This window comes from Leopardus geoffroyi, chromosome C1 (genome assembly GCF_018350155.1).
Source record: "Leopardus geoffroyi isolate Oge1 chromosome C1, O.geoffroyi_Oge1_pat1.0, whole genome shotgun sequence".
Taxonomy (NCBI): domain Eukaryota; kingdom Metazoa; phylum Chordata; class Mammalia; order Carnivora; family Felidae; genus Leopardus; species Leopardus geoffroyi.
The window spans coordinates 5,376,269-5,389,785 of record NC_059328.1 but is presented as its reverse complement, the minus strand read 5'-3'; the positions used below and the strand labels follow the sequence as shown (position 1 = coordinate 5,389,785).

The following is a 13,517-nucleotide window of genomic DNA, read 5'->3' as shown; positions in this document are numbered from 1 at the left end:
CTTTCCCTCTCTCAAAAATAAGTAAACATTATAAAAAAAAAACAAAGGAGGAGATACTCTTGAGATGTAGTCACATCCAGGATCTTCCAGGGGCTTTCCTATTCTAGCAGTGGCTCTCAGACTGAGGGCACTGGACTGAGGTCTGTCCCTTACTGCTTCCCGTGGTCCATCCTCTATCGCTGAAACTGCCCGTGCTCATCTCTCCGATATCATTGCGATAATCCCGTGACACATTTACTTTGGTGATAAAACTCTATTTCACTGTAACAGTCTGGGCACACCTCACGGATTGTCGACGTCGACAACTTACGGCATTTAGGTATAGGACACATACATGTCTTTCACTTGTTTCTTGCCTGGAATAAAGTCCCCGAAGTCGGGGCCCTGGGCCAAGTGGTACGATCCTCTGCGTCTCACTGTGTACTGTCCCACTGATCTACACAAGTTGGTCCAGTGTCTCTAAGGGCATTTTCTCACAATCCTCACGCCTGCCGAGGATCGCACCAATTTTATTGCTCTCTGCATGAATTTTATTGGTTTGTGAGGTGGCAGTGCGGCAGCGTCTAAGTTTGCCTCGATCGAGGGGCTGAACCTTCTCCCCGGTGTTTGCTGACTATTTACGTCTCCTCTGCTTCCAGCTCCTTGAATTTATCTTTTGGACATTCGCTCACTGGGGTGAAAAGTCCTTACTCATAGGAACAGAGGAAATGCTTAAAACCAAGATGTTTTAAAAAGATGCACTGCAGGGGCACACACAGTGAGAGCTCTAAAGAACCAAAATACTGGGACTTCTGGGTGGCTCCGTCGGTTGAGCATTCGACTCTTGATTTCGGCTCAGGTTGTGATCCCGGGGTCACGGGTTCGAGCCCTGCGCTGGGCTCCGTGCTGAGTGTAGAGCCTGCTTAGGATTCTCTCTCTTTCCCTCTCCCTCTTCTCCCCTTGTGCTCCTTCTCTCTTCTCTAAAAAAGAGAGAGAGAGGAAACCAAAATACTGAAAATGGTCCAGATCTTTGCACTTCTGAGCAGAAGAATATAGGAAGAGTCAGAAAATGGGCTTTTGAATGATCAATGAAAATGTACTTGATTAAAAATACACACACACAAGGGGCGCCTGGGTGGCGCAGTCGGTTAAGCGTCCGACTTCAGCCAGGTCACGATCTCGCGGTCCGGGAGTTCGAGCCCCGCGTCGGGCTCTGGGCTGATGGCTCAGAGCCTGGAGCCTGTTTCCGATTCTGTGCCTCCCTCTCTCTCTGCCCCTCCCCCGTTCATGCTCTGTCTCTCTCTGTCCCGAAAATAAATAAACGTTGAAAAAAAAAAAAAAGTGAAAAAAAAAATACACACACACGCACAAACTCCTTTTAAAAAGGCACAGATGAGGGGCGCCTGGGTGGCTCAGTCGGTTAAGCGTCGACTTCAGCTCAGGTCATGATCTTACACTCCGTGAGTTCAAGCCCCGTGTCGGGCTCTGTGCTGACAGCTCGGAGCCTGGAGCCTGCTTCGGATTCTGTGACTCCTCTCTCTGCCCCTCTGCCTCGCACTCTTGTCTCTCTTTCAAAAATAAATAAACATTAACAAAAATAAAAAAATAAAATAAAAATAAAAAGGCACAGATGATCAAAGTATTAGAATTCAGAAAACTATTAAAGTTCCAGTCCTGGAATTCTGAAACCAGAACACTGTTCTCACAGCACGTCTGTGAGAAAGATCGAGAGCGGGGGCTGACCGGGTAGGCTTACTGAATTAATTCCTCTGAGACATGTTAACGGTCCTACCACAGAAACTACCTCAGCAAAGGCTCGAGTGAACTTATGGAGAAATTACAGCAAGATAAGCATGTTTCAAAAGTATCCTCAATTTTTTTTTAGATGATTTCTATGAACAGGACTCATTCCTTAATGCCACTTTCGAATGCCCATTTTTGTGTGATTACAGATCTCATTTTATTTTTAATGTTTTATTTATTTGACAGAGATGGAGTGCAAGGGTGGGGGGGCAGAGAGAGGGAGAGTGGGGGCAGATAGAGAGAGAGAGAGAGAGAGAGAGAGAATCCCAAGCAGGCTCCACACTGTCAGCCTGGAGCCTGATGTGGGGGCTCAATCTAACGACCACGACCTGGACCGAAATCAGGAGTCGGGACACTTAACTGACTGAGCCACCTAGGCACACGCCCAGACCTCCTGTTTTAAAGTTACAGTCACAGGGACTCGGCAGTCAGGAGGGGCAGTGGTTCAGAGCACGGACTCTGGATTCACACCGCCAAGGAGAAATGTGGCCCCACGCTCACTGGCAGGGTGACCTCAGGTGAGTCACTTAGCTCTGTGCCTCAATGACTGTAGTGGCCAAGAAGGGGAGCGGCTCCCGGCGTCAGGGGACAGAACTGACCACAGGCCACGGCTGCTGTCCCCGGGGCCCCGTATCCGATGTCCGCTCCCAGCCAGCGAGACGGAGAGCGAGACAGAGGCAGGACCAGTCCACGGAGACGCACGGCTCCTCCGGCGTGTGCCTGTGCCTTGGACTTGCCTTTGACTGCCTGGCCAAGCCTCCTCCTCCCCAGTCCTTGTTCCCGCTCTTCCCACGGGTGTCAGACGAGCTCTGTGGGCTGAGGGCAGCGCTCCCCTCCTCCCATGCCCTCCCCCAGCGAGTCTCTTACACAGCTGACCCCGCCCTGACGTTTGCTTTCCAGCAGACCCAAACTAACACAGTTAGCTTACCTGTCAAGTGAGGACAATGACCGTGTCTACACCTCATAAGGTTTTTGTGGAGATTAAATTAGTTAACCCACTGAAACATGAAGAAGAGTCCCTTTCCATAGATGGTAGCAATGAGGATGATCCCCTCATGCTGCGGAACATTCCAAATACCTGCTGACTTCCCCACCATGGGCGAGCTCGTGTCTCCCGGCAGCCCTGTGTCAGTTAACAGGCTGCCAGGAAACTAGCATTTCACGGGGAGAAGCTAGCCGGCCTCCACAGTTCACGAAGGGACAGGACTCGATTTAAAGCTCAGACCTTCTGATTCTTTGCTTAAAATTCTTTACACACGGGAAATACTGGAACTCTACCGGAGGGCAGACTCGTTTGCACTACATATATGGAACACCAGGCACCTGAATGTAACTGCATTCTCTAGGGATCACGCAGGACACAGAGCCCGACTGTAGGATCTCAGGTAGTAGATGTGAGCCCGTTATCACTTCCACACCTCGGCTGTCCCAGTGAATTCTTGCTTTTGGAAGCGTGCGCTGAAGGAACAGCGGTCAGAGCCTTCTGTGAGGGCCGCGCGACAAACCAAAGTGGGTATGTGCTCAGAGGCCAGGCCAAAAGCGGACGACGGCTGAGTTGATAGCTTCCTCTGTCCCCTTAACGTTGCAGGAGATCAGAGGAGGGGACAGGAGGCGGCAACACAGGCCCAGCCCAGAAATGGCTCAAGAAGGGTCGGAATCGCTTGGGTGTGTCGTGTGGCTAGTCACTGAGATGGGCACCGTCTCTTCATGGAGGAAGCCAACTTTTAGATCCAAAAGACGATTTCAGGGCACATTTATGTTTTCACACAGAGGGGAAATATCACAGCAGCAAGTATTATGCAAAGATAACATGGTTGAAAAGAACAGAGACGGGACAGGCCAGTTGGAGGAGCGGCATCGGGTAAGTGGGAGGACTGGCACACGGTGCCCTACACCCGCTCTGTTCACAGCTGTGTGTCAACACCCTGCATCCTCCCGGCCCACAGTGTTTGTTGAATACATGTTCGCGGAGTGGGTGAATGACCAATAAAAGCAGAGAAACAAAGGTGGACAATTAAAGGTTGAAAATACGTGTTCACGAAAGAGGAACAGAAATGAAATCCACATTTTCGAGTGACAGGAAATGAGGAAGACAGGTGTGCGTCCTGAAGCTTATACAAACTGTACACAAAAGATGGGGCAAAGGTCTGTCACTGGAAAAAGGAGCCTGTAAGTGCAAGACTGTTCTCCACTAGACCACGTATGCACTAAAAAATCGGAATGGGCACAGAGTCCTAGATTTGCAAGATGAGAACGTTCTGGATGTGTGTTTCACAACCATGCCAACGTACATAATGCTATGAAACTGCACACTTAAAAATGGTAAGATGGTAAATTTTGCTATTTTTTTTTTTTTTACCATGATAAATCAGATTTAAATAAAAAAAAAAGGGAGAAAAAGGCTTGGAATCAAGAGGAAAAAGTTGATCTATACACCACGCTCTTTGAGATACACTAACAAAGGATATGAAATAAGTAATAACGGGTGGCTGTAAAAAGAAGTAACGACTTATTTTAAAAAGCACACAGGACCGAATGCCACAGAGGAAACTGAACAGGCATCCCAGGTTCAGGAAAACAAGCATTTCAGAAGGAAAACAAAGCAATGAGATTTGTGAACTTTTAGGGGGAAGCAAAACTAGAATGGGAGCCGACCATGAGAAGTTTATCTCCAAACAAAGCAAAGAAATAATGAAGTCAATTTAAGAGAAAAAAACATTTAGTTTTATTAACTTAGAGGGAACAGAGTCTTCATAACAATTAACCTGCTATTGAGTTACGCAGGCTATCACACCATGTGTATGATATATAACCTACGTAGTTAATCAACTTGACTAAATGACAGCGTATTGATTGGAACTTTTTGTCATGAGAAGCATTTAAAGTGCTGTTTTCGTCACATTGACTTTTTATTTACTTTTTAATTTTTTTTTAAGTTTTACTTATTTTTAGTAATCCCTATGCCTAACGTGGGCCTTGAACTCACGACCCTGAGATTAAGAGTTGTGTGCTCCTCTGACAGAGTCAGCCAGGCACTCCACATTCTGACTTTTTAAAATAAAGAGGTAAGAAAAACCATACAGTTTGCAGATTCAAAATAATGTGTCAATTTTGGTCCTATCTCTCAAAGAATGAAACTGATCTTTACGAGGCAAGATAAACATCTGAGCATCGGTCCCGTTACCTCTTTGGGTCCAGCTGTTCCAGAAGGGAAGCTGAGCATGGCCAGTGTGTGCACAGAACACTCTCACATCTTGAGGGGCGAGCAGTTCAACAAAGTGCGAGGACTCCAAGAAATCCTTCTTACAGTTCAGGATCGAAGTGGCCTGTTCAGAAACGTGCACTAACCTTCCAGACAGAAATGAAAACACTGCCACAAAGGTATCCTATAAAAAACATTGGAGATGAATGCCAACACTGAGATCCTTACAGCAATATTCCCTGAAAGCTAAACTTCTAGACTTCTAACGTGATCAAAAGCTTAAAACACGCACACATGTCCCATAATGGCCGTGTAATTCTCCAATATACAGCTTAGCCATCACCGTAGAACCTGCATTTTACCTCCTGAAGGTCTGATTTCTATACCAAAGGATACACCAGCTCCTCCTATATCTACTAAGCGTGCATGTGGCGCGTCTGCTTCTGATTCCTTCTCGTTTGCAAACCAGGGGGACTGTCCTCTCTTCACCAACACAGAACTCTAGGCTTTAGGACCAGGCTCGAGATGCCCCTCCCTCAAGACACCGTCAGTAGAGAAGAATAACTTCTCTGATTTGTCCCATCGGACATCTGGAACGTTTATAACGGGCCACGGTTTGTGTCTGCAATTCTAGCATCGGCATGCCTTCCTGTCTGGCTTTATTTTGGAGATCTTAAAGGGGAAATGTTTTCTTAAACTTTTCAGTGTGTATCACATCTCGGCCACACCCGCAGAAGTACCATAAACACCTTGGTCAGTGAAACAAAAGCTACCGTGGTTTTAACACAGCTCATGTTCTGACAGGACAAAATCGTTACGTTACAATCGCGCTGAAGTCTAAACATGACTTGAATTAAAAATTAAGTAATCTCCATCACGTCAGTAAAGGATGCGGTTGAATTATTCAGTCAACATGAAGAGATACACATTCAAAACAGATACACTAAATGTCTCTTCCAAACGTTACCCAAAAAAATGACAGCATCTCAACTGACCTATAAAATCCAGCTGTTACAACTTAAAGTAGTAGGTATTGGAACTAAAAATGTTATAAATACAAATTAACAATTCGGGGCTTAGAATAAAATGAGGGCAACCGCTCTGCAGTTTATTTTTTTCCTCTTAATCCCAGAAAACTCAGGGAAGCTCAGGATGTTGGGGCACCTGAGAACCAAAGCACAGAGAACCACCGCTCGCATGCTGCCTCCTGGTTTTAGGTCCACGCTCTGGCGAGGGCCGTATACTACACAACACCTCCATGGTAATCTGCTTTCTAGCCTCAAATTGTGGTTTCTGCAACTCCAAATTATTAGGTTTAAAAATCTACATCTAGATAAAGTCGTTAGGAAAAATCACCCTGGTTGATACGGCAAAACTTGGGAATCCTTACTGTGTTTTTGGAAGCGTGTTCTGAAGCAACCGTGCTCAGTTCCTCAAGGCTGTACGTGGTCACACCTGCTCGAGGTGCTCCATCTGGATGGAGAATCTGGAAAAACTCAATGTTTGCTAAGAAACACAAGAAAATAAAGAGGCAGTCCAGTGACAACAGTATCTGCAGGAAGGAAGTTTCACTACCGTTCAAGTTGGCTCGTTTTTCAGGATGAGGACACCTCAGCGTGTTTTCCTCAAAACCACAGCATCATCTGCACCTAAAATACTGACAGTTGTACAAACCTAAGCCTTGGAGTTTCAGGATTTTTTGATGTTCCACATTGCGAGGAGCAGGACCCATTGAAGGTACTAAAACCAAAAATTTCGAACACATACATGTGACATGTTTATGGCAGAAACATTACGTCAGTACTCAAGAACTGTGTGTCCTACACGAAGTCGCAGAGATTTATGCTAATGAAAATGTGTACTTTATGAAATCCCTGCAAACGAAAAGTCAGAGATAAAAAGGAAAAGGTGTTTGTAATTGTTCATTTTTAATTTGGTAGATTCCTGATATATCGTGAAGGCACCGGAACAGTATGTGGATGACAGCGAATGGGGAATTGCATTTTCTCAAATGTATTTTTTCCCCAATAACCTTAGAAGACAATGATTTTTTTTTTAATGTTTCACAGAAAGTAGTTTTAACTTTTATTTATTATTGAGAGACAGAGAGAGAGCATGAGCATGGGAGGGGCAGAAAGAGGGGGGGAGACACAGAATCTGAAGCAGGCTCCAGGCTCCGAGCTATCAGCACAGACAGAGCCTGACGCGGGGCTCAAACCCACAAACCGTGAGAGCATGACCTGAGCCGAAGTCAGATGCTGGACCGACTGAGCCACCCAGGCACCCCAGAAGACAATGATTCTTTAAAAAGTGAGTCTTCAGGGGCGCCTGGGTGGCTCAGTCGGTTCAGCGTCCGACTTCGGCTCAAGTCATGGTTTCACGGTTTGAGGGTTCGAGCCCCACATCAGGCTCTGTGCTGACAGCTCGGAGCCTGGAGCTGGCTTCCGATTCTGTGTGTCTCCCTCTCTGCCCCTCCCCTGCTCATGCTCTGTCTCTCTCATTCTGTCAAAAATAAATTAACATTAAAAAACATCTTTTTCAAAGTGAGTCTTTAAAATGTGCCCAAGTGTACTCTCCGGCAGCAAATCACAAAATATGGCACGGGCACTAAACAGCAGTTCCTAAACCATTACACAAAAAAGGTTCCTTCTCCTGATGTTCCTAATTTGCACACCTACCACGCTACTAGAATCAGTGTAGACTTCCTCCTCACCCATCCAGCACCATAAAAAGCTCAAAACATTCCAGGGACTAGAACCACACTGAACTCTTCCTGCTCGGCTGAGGTTTATGAGCAAAACGATGTGCTTGCACCACTGGACTTTCCCTCCGGCTCGTTTTACCTTGCACACTGTGTACACAACGAAGGGCATAGTTGAGGGCATCTAGAGTGCTCGGCTTATTGGGTCTCTCTGATGGGAAATATTTTTTCATTTCTTGGACAACCATCATAAGCTCTTCGGAAACTCTGTTTCGATTTTGCCATTCACCGGAAGACTAAAAAACAAAACTCAACTCACGCTTTGGATGACAAGAACAGCCAAAGTCAGTTCACTGCACGGCATGCGAGGTGCCCAGCAACATTCGAAGTGCTCACTACGGATCAACTCATTTAGTTCATGGGTCTGTTTCTGGTTTGACAGGTGTGGGATCCCGGCCCAAGAAACAAGGGGGTGATCCTCAAATATTCTCTGTTCTTTCTCATTCCCACTTGAGCCCCCACTCCAGCTAAATCCTTAACCACTCCTGGTATAGGTGTGGTTCTCTTCGGGAATTCTTCAGTTTCCCAACGTGTTTCATCCGGAGTCGTCCAGTATCCCCCTAAACTTTCTCCTAGGCTCACAAACAAAGGAATACAAGGGTTTCAGCCCTCCTTCCCCGAGGAACAACGACGCAAGAATCACGGTGTGTCACCTCTTGCTGCTCTCCGCGCGTGGGCTCTGCAGGTGGTACTTCTGGCTCCACATCTCCTCGTGTCCTTTCCCCCAGGGCCTCAGGGTCGCAGGCCCGTGGTCCTTCAAGTTCCGGAGGCCCGGTCTCCCTGGAGTCCAGAGACTTATGGCTGGACCTTTCTAGATCTTCACAGGGGTCCATCTTTTGCGGGGCAGCCCTCAGTCCGTTGCCTGCCGCTCACTCTGCGGGCAGCGGCAGACCTGGATTCCCCATCTCGGCTCGTGCGGTCGCCGCAGGGAAAGCTCCAAGTCACCGGGAGCCGGCACCCACCGACCCCCGCTCACCTGGAGGAAGTCTTCTCGGCGGGGTCTCCATGCAGTCTGCGACGGCCCCGCTCCAGGAGGCAGCCTGGGGGCGACACAGGGCACGAGTGTCCAGGGAAACGGGCGGCCTGCTGCGGGAGCCGGACTGCAGGAGGCCCCTCGGCGCCGACGGCTCCGCAGAAACCGGACCCGGGCAGGGAAACTTCCCGCGCAAAGTTGCGGACCCCCAGGTTCCCGGCCCGGCACCGCCCGGCCGCCGGCCCAACGGCACAGGGCGGCCTCGGGGAAGACTTCCCGGCCCCGGCAGAGCACTCACCTGCTGCCGCAGCCGCTGCCGCCACCGCTCGCCCGGCGCGGGGCCGGGCAGCAAACCTTCCCAAGGCCCGCCGCGTGCGGGGCGGCCGCCGGCGCCGACGCCCCCTGCGCGCCACGTGAAGCGGCCCCGCCCCCCAGCCGCGCGATTGGCCGCCGCGGCCAGCTGTGCGGGCCTCCATTGGCCCGGGGGCGGGGCCTCGGCCGGGGCGCTCCGGTTACATAACCCGAGGCGAGTGGGCGGGGAAAAGGCGCCGACGCCCTTTACGTAACGCCGGTGTTCGGGTGGTGGGCGGTGCTCGGCCAATCCGGAAGGCGGGCGCGTAGGCAGCGGAGGAGGAGCCCTCAGAGGGTGGAGCCCGGGCCGGGAGAGTCGAGCGCTCCGCCCCTTTCACGGCACCGGGGCGGGGAGGTGGGGTGGGAGGGAAAGAACAGCGGGGCGGCTGGAGCCAGCGCGGCAGGGATAGGGCGCTCGAGCCGCCAATCACGAGAGGGCGGGATCCGGGTGGGGTGGGCCGGCCTCCACGTGAGGGCCGGGTGTTCCGGCAGGCGGTCGGGCGCGCAGGTGGCCGAGGCGGCGCGGGCCCGGGTCGGGGACAGTCCTGGGGGGCGGGGCGGGGCGGGGCGGGCCCCACCCCCGGGCCCCACCCCCACCCCCACCCTCACCCCCACCCCGACCCGGGCGCGGGTAGAAGGCTCTCGTCGTCCGAGCCTTTTTCGCGCCTTCTCGGGTTCCCTTATTTGCGTTTTGCTCAGCCTTCCTGCTTTCTCGCCCTTCAGCTCTTGAGGCTCGGAGGACCCGGGCGGTAAAGCAGCCCTCCGGAAGATCAAAGCCGTTTTTCAGAAACGGAATTTTGACGACGGACTTCACACGTTGCCCCGGTCTTCTTTAGGTGACAGGTTGATTTGGCAACTGGGGGAGGACAAGTGTATGTAAAAAACACTGTCAGAAAAGGAAGGTGCAGAGAAACCCTTTTTAAAAATACCAGTCTGATGGTTTTTTTAGAATGTGTGTTAACTCAGCCCAAGGGCAGAGCTCCGCCCCTCTCCAGTGCCTGGCACATCAAAAATCTTCAGTGTTTATTGGATGAATGAAAGGAATTGTATAGAAACGGGGGCGGGGAGTGAAGTGTGGCAATTGTTTATATCATGTATTGGATAATCCACCTCATTTTCCCAGATGATGGCAGATCTCACTGTCCTCTCGTGTTTTTGTCAAACTGCTTTCGAAAGCACATTTATTGAGTGGATTATTTAGGCGGGGATGATCCCGGTCCCTGAGAACGCCTGGTGGCACAAGTCCCTGCCATTCAGGGTGCCTACATTTTATGAAGGCGTAAAACAGGAGCAAGTCCATGGGGGTCAGAAAGTGGAAAGTACTGTGTAGAACAGGAAACGAGCTAATGGGATGAAGTGTGGCTGGGACAGGGATGGAGGGTGAAGGAGGCAAGAGACACATTATCCTGGTGACTAGGGAAGCCTCTCTGAGAAGGTGAACTGAAACCTGAGTTTGTGTATGGGGGAGGGGGAGGGAGCAGAATGCACCTGCTGAAGCCCTGACAGCACGCGTGCTGTTAAGGAACAGAAAGGCAATATAATTTGCCTGGAGAATAGACAGAGGGAGGAGGAATGGTGTGAGGGGAGGTCAGCAAGTTAGGAAGAGCCGGATTATAGTTCGGGAACACAACTTGGATTTTCTTCTAATGGTAGTGGGAAGGGGAGGAGTTTAAGCAAAATAGTGATCTGTATCAACCAGAATGCCACACAGGAAGCAGGTAACAGGAAGCTGTTAATTACGAGAAGAGGCTGAGGACGGCTCAGACTAGGGTGGCACCAGTAGGGATGGTGACAGGAGCCATCGGACGTGGGGTGCGTTTAGGGCACAGAAACTTGCCAAGGAGTTGAATGTATGTTGTGAGAAGAGAGCGTGATCCAGGGTGACTCCTGGGTCTTTGGTTTAAGCACTGCTCTATTTCATGGGTCATCAACTTAGATGGACAAGTCTGGGGATGGCAAGTTTTGATGAAGGGAGAATGGAGACTCGTTTCCCACATGTTATGTCTGAGATGTACATGACACAGGCAGGTGGGATTGTCAGATGGACGAGTGGATCTCCCAGCCTGGAACTTAAGGGAAAAGCGAGGATGGAGATTTGGGAGAGGCAAGAGCCCTATGGTGCTTACAGTCATGTGGGAAATGGTGCAGACAGCAAGAAAAGGGCCAGTGGCCAAGACCGGGGGCACATGGAGATCAGAGGCCGAGCAGAACACCAAGTGAAGGGACGTCTGGGTGGCTCAGTCGGTTGAGCGTCTGGCTCTGACTCTTGATTTCGGCTCAGGTCATGATCTCATGGTTTGTGAGTTGGAGCCCCGTGTCAGGCTCTGCGCTGACAGTGCAAAGCCTGCTTGGGATTCTCTCTGTGTGTCTCTCTCTCGAAAATAAACAAACTTAAAAAAAAAAGTTAAAAAAAAGAGAGAGAGCCAAGCGAAGAACAAGGAACCATAGATGGGGTTGGAAGAAAAGCAGAAGAATGTTGGGTCGTGGACACTAGATAAACTATTTCAGGGAGAGAGCTAGCAACTGTATCAAATGCTCGTGACTCGGTAAGACAAGGGCTGAGGCTTTCCTGTTGTGTTTCACCAAGTCGGTGACCTTGGTTAAAGATGTCTCAGTAGTGTTGGCTGGAGGAAAAGGACAGTGTGAGGCAGTGACAACAGGGAGCCGTTGGGGAGGGATTTTGCTGTGTGGGGCTATAGGCAAGTGTTGTTCGAAGGGAGGGATGTGGGGATCACGATTAGGGGCTGACAGGGCTATTCGGTTAGGAGCAAGAAGGGGAGAAGCAGGAGAAAGCTGCAGACAACAGGGAGTTGCTGGAGGGGAGGCTTCCTTTAGGCTCGGAATCCACAGGCAGGCACCTGCGTTAAGGGGATTGTCCATGGTCTTGTGGGCATAAAGACAAGTAGATTTTGAAATGCACTTAGCTTGCTATTTAAAGGATGAGAACAAACTGAGGGTTGAGGGAGGGTGGTGGAGAGGGGAAAGTGGGCGATGGGTACTGAGGAGGGCACCTGTTGGGATGAGCACTGGGTATTGTGTGGAAACCAATTTGTCAATAAATTATATTTTAAAAAAAGGATGAGAAAAAAAATCAGTTATTTTCCAATAACTATGCCATAATTGGTTTATCTAGTGCATTGTAGTTTCACAGATTGAATTTTCTGCTTGCCTGAAAAGCAGCTCAGTTGCAAATAAGGATGCTATTTTTTCATTGTTAAATTTTTTTTAAAGTAATCTCTACACCCATTGTGGGGCTTGACCTCACAACCCCGAGATCAAGTCACACGCTCCACCGACTGAGCCAGCCAGGCGCCCCAAGGATGCTATTTTTAAATGCACAACAGTTTGGTTAATTTTAAAGCAACAATCCTCACTCAAAACCAATTAAAAAAAAAAAGTCACCATACTTTAAGAAACATTTTGTTAGTGATGCAATACAGACTTTATCATGTAGGATTCATCACTCATTAGAAAATAGTTATGAGGGGCGCCTGGGTGGCGCAGTCGGTTGAGCGTCCGACTTCAGCCAGGTCACGATCTCGCGGTCCGTGAGTTCGAGCCCCGCGTCGGGCTCTGGGCTGATGGCTCAGAGCCTGGAGCCTGTTTCCGATTCTGTGTCTCCCTCTCTCTCTGCCCCTCCCCTGTTCATGCTCTGTCTCTCTCTGTCCCAAAAATAAATAAATGTTGAAAAAAAAAAAAAAAAAGAAAATAGTTATGAGACAAGAGGAGTTTGCTCCATTCTTTGACTGAAATCAATTGCCACCAGGAAGGCAAATGTTCATAAACACGTTGCATTTATCCTTCCGGTGACACGTGTTCTCTGCCCCCTCTGAGGTTAGGCATGGTCATGTGACCTGCTCCGGCCAGTAAAACGTGAGCAGAGCTGTCAGCCCCACTTCCAGACAGAGGCTTGGAGAGCCAGTGCGCAATCCCTGATGTTCCCTTCCTGCCGCAGCGATACACAGTGAACCAGAAACGAATGTTTACAGGAAGCCCCTCCCCGAGCCGCTGATGATAGGGGCTTCCTGCTGCCTGGCATTGGACGTGTACCCTGAGTGAGGAAAGAACTCTAAGCCGTTGAGATTTTTATCTATAATGTTTGTTATACAGCACACCTGCAGCACATTCTGAGTGACCTGTGTGGTGATCGAAAATATCAGCAAGTCCAGGGGCACCTGGGTGGCTCAGTCAGTTGAGCGCCTGACTTCGGCTCATGTCGTGATCTCCCAGTTCGTGAGTTCGAGGTCCCGCGTTGGGCTTTAAGCTGTCAGCACGGAGCTTGCTTGGGATCCTCTGTCCCCCATTCTCTCTGCTCTTCCCCTGCTCACGCTCTCTCTCTCAAATATATATATACATATACATATATGTATATATATATTTATATATATCAGCAAGTCCAGTGGACTTGTCTAGTGTGGACCCTGGAAGGACGGTGGTGCCATTCTCTG

General features: G+C 49.6%; 1 protein-coding gene across 1 annotated transcript in view; it reads right to left on the bottom strand.

Annotated features, from left to right (window-relative positions):
• The window catches only part of PER3 (period circadian regulator 3), a 62,142-nt gene extending 52,986 nt beyond the window's left edge, over nucleotides 1-9,156 (bottom strand). The window contains exons 1-5 of the mRNA XM_045475533.1: nucleotides 9,017-9,156; nucleotides 8,402-8,785; nucleotides 7,828-7,976; nucleotides 6,375-6,490; nucleotides 4,967-5,168 (exon numbers count right to left, since the gene is read on the bottom strand). Of these exons, the coding sequence (XP_045331489.1) occupies nucleotides 4,967-5,168; nucleotides 6,375-6,490; nucleotides 7,828-7,976; nucleotides 8,402-8,451 (517 nt within the window). The 5' untranslated portion in view covers nucleotides 8,452-8,785; nucleotides 9,017-9,156. The remainder of the gene's footprint in view (nucleotides 1-4,966; nucleotides 5,169-6,374; nucleotides 6,491-7,827; nucleotides 7,977-8,401; nucleotides 8,786-9,016) is intronic.
• Between the last annotated feature and the right edge of the window lie 4,361 nt (nucleotides 9,157-13,517).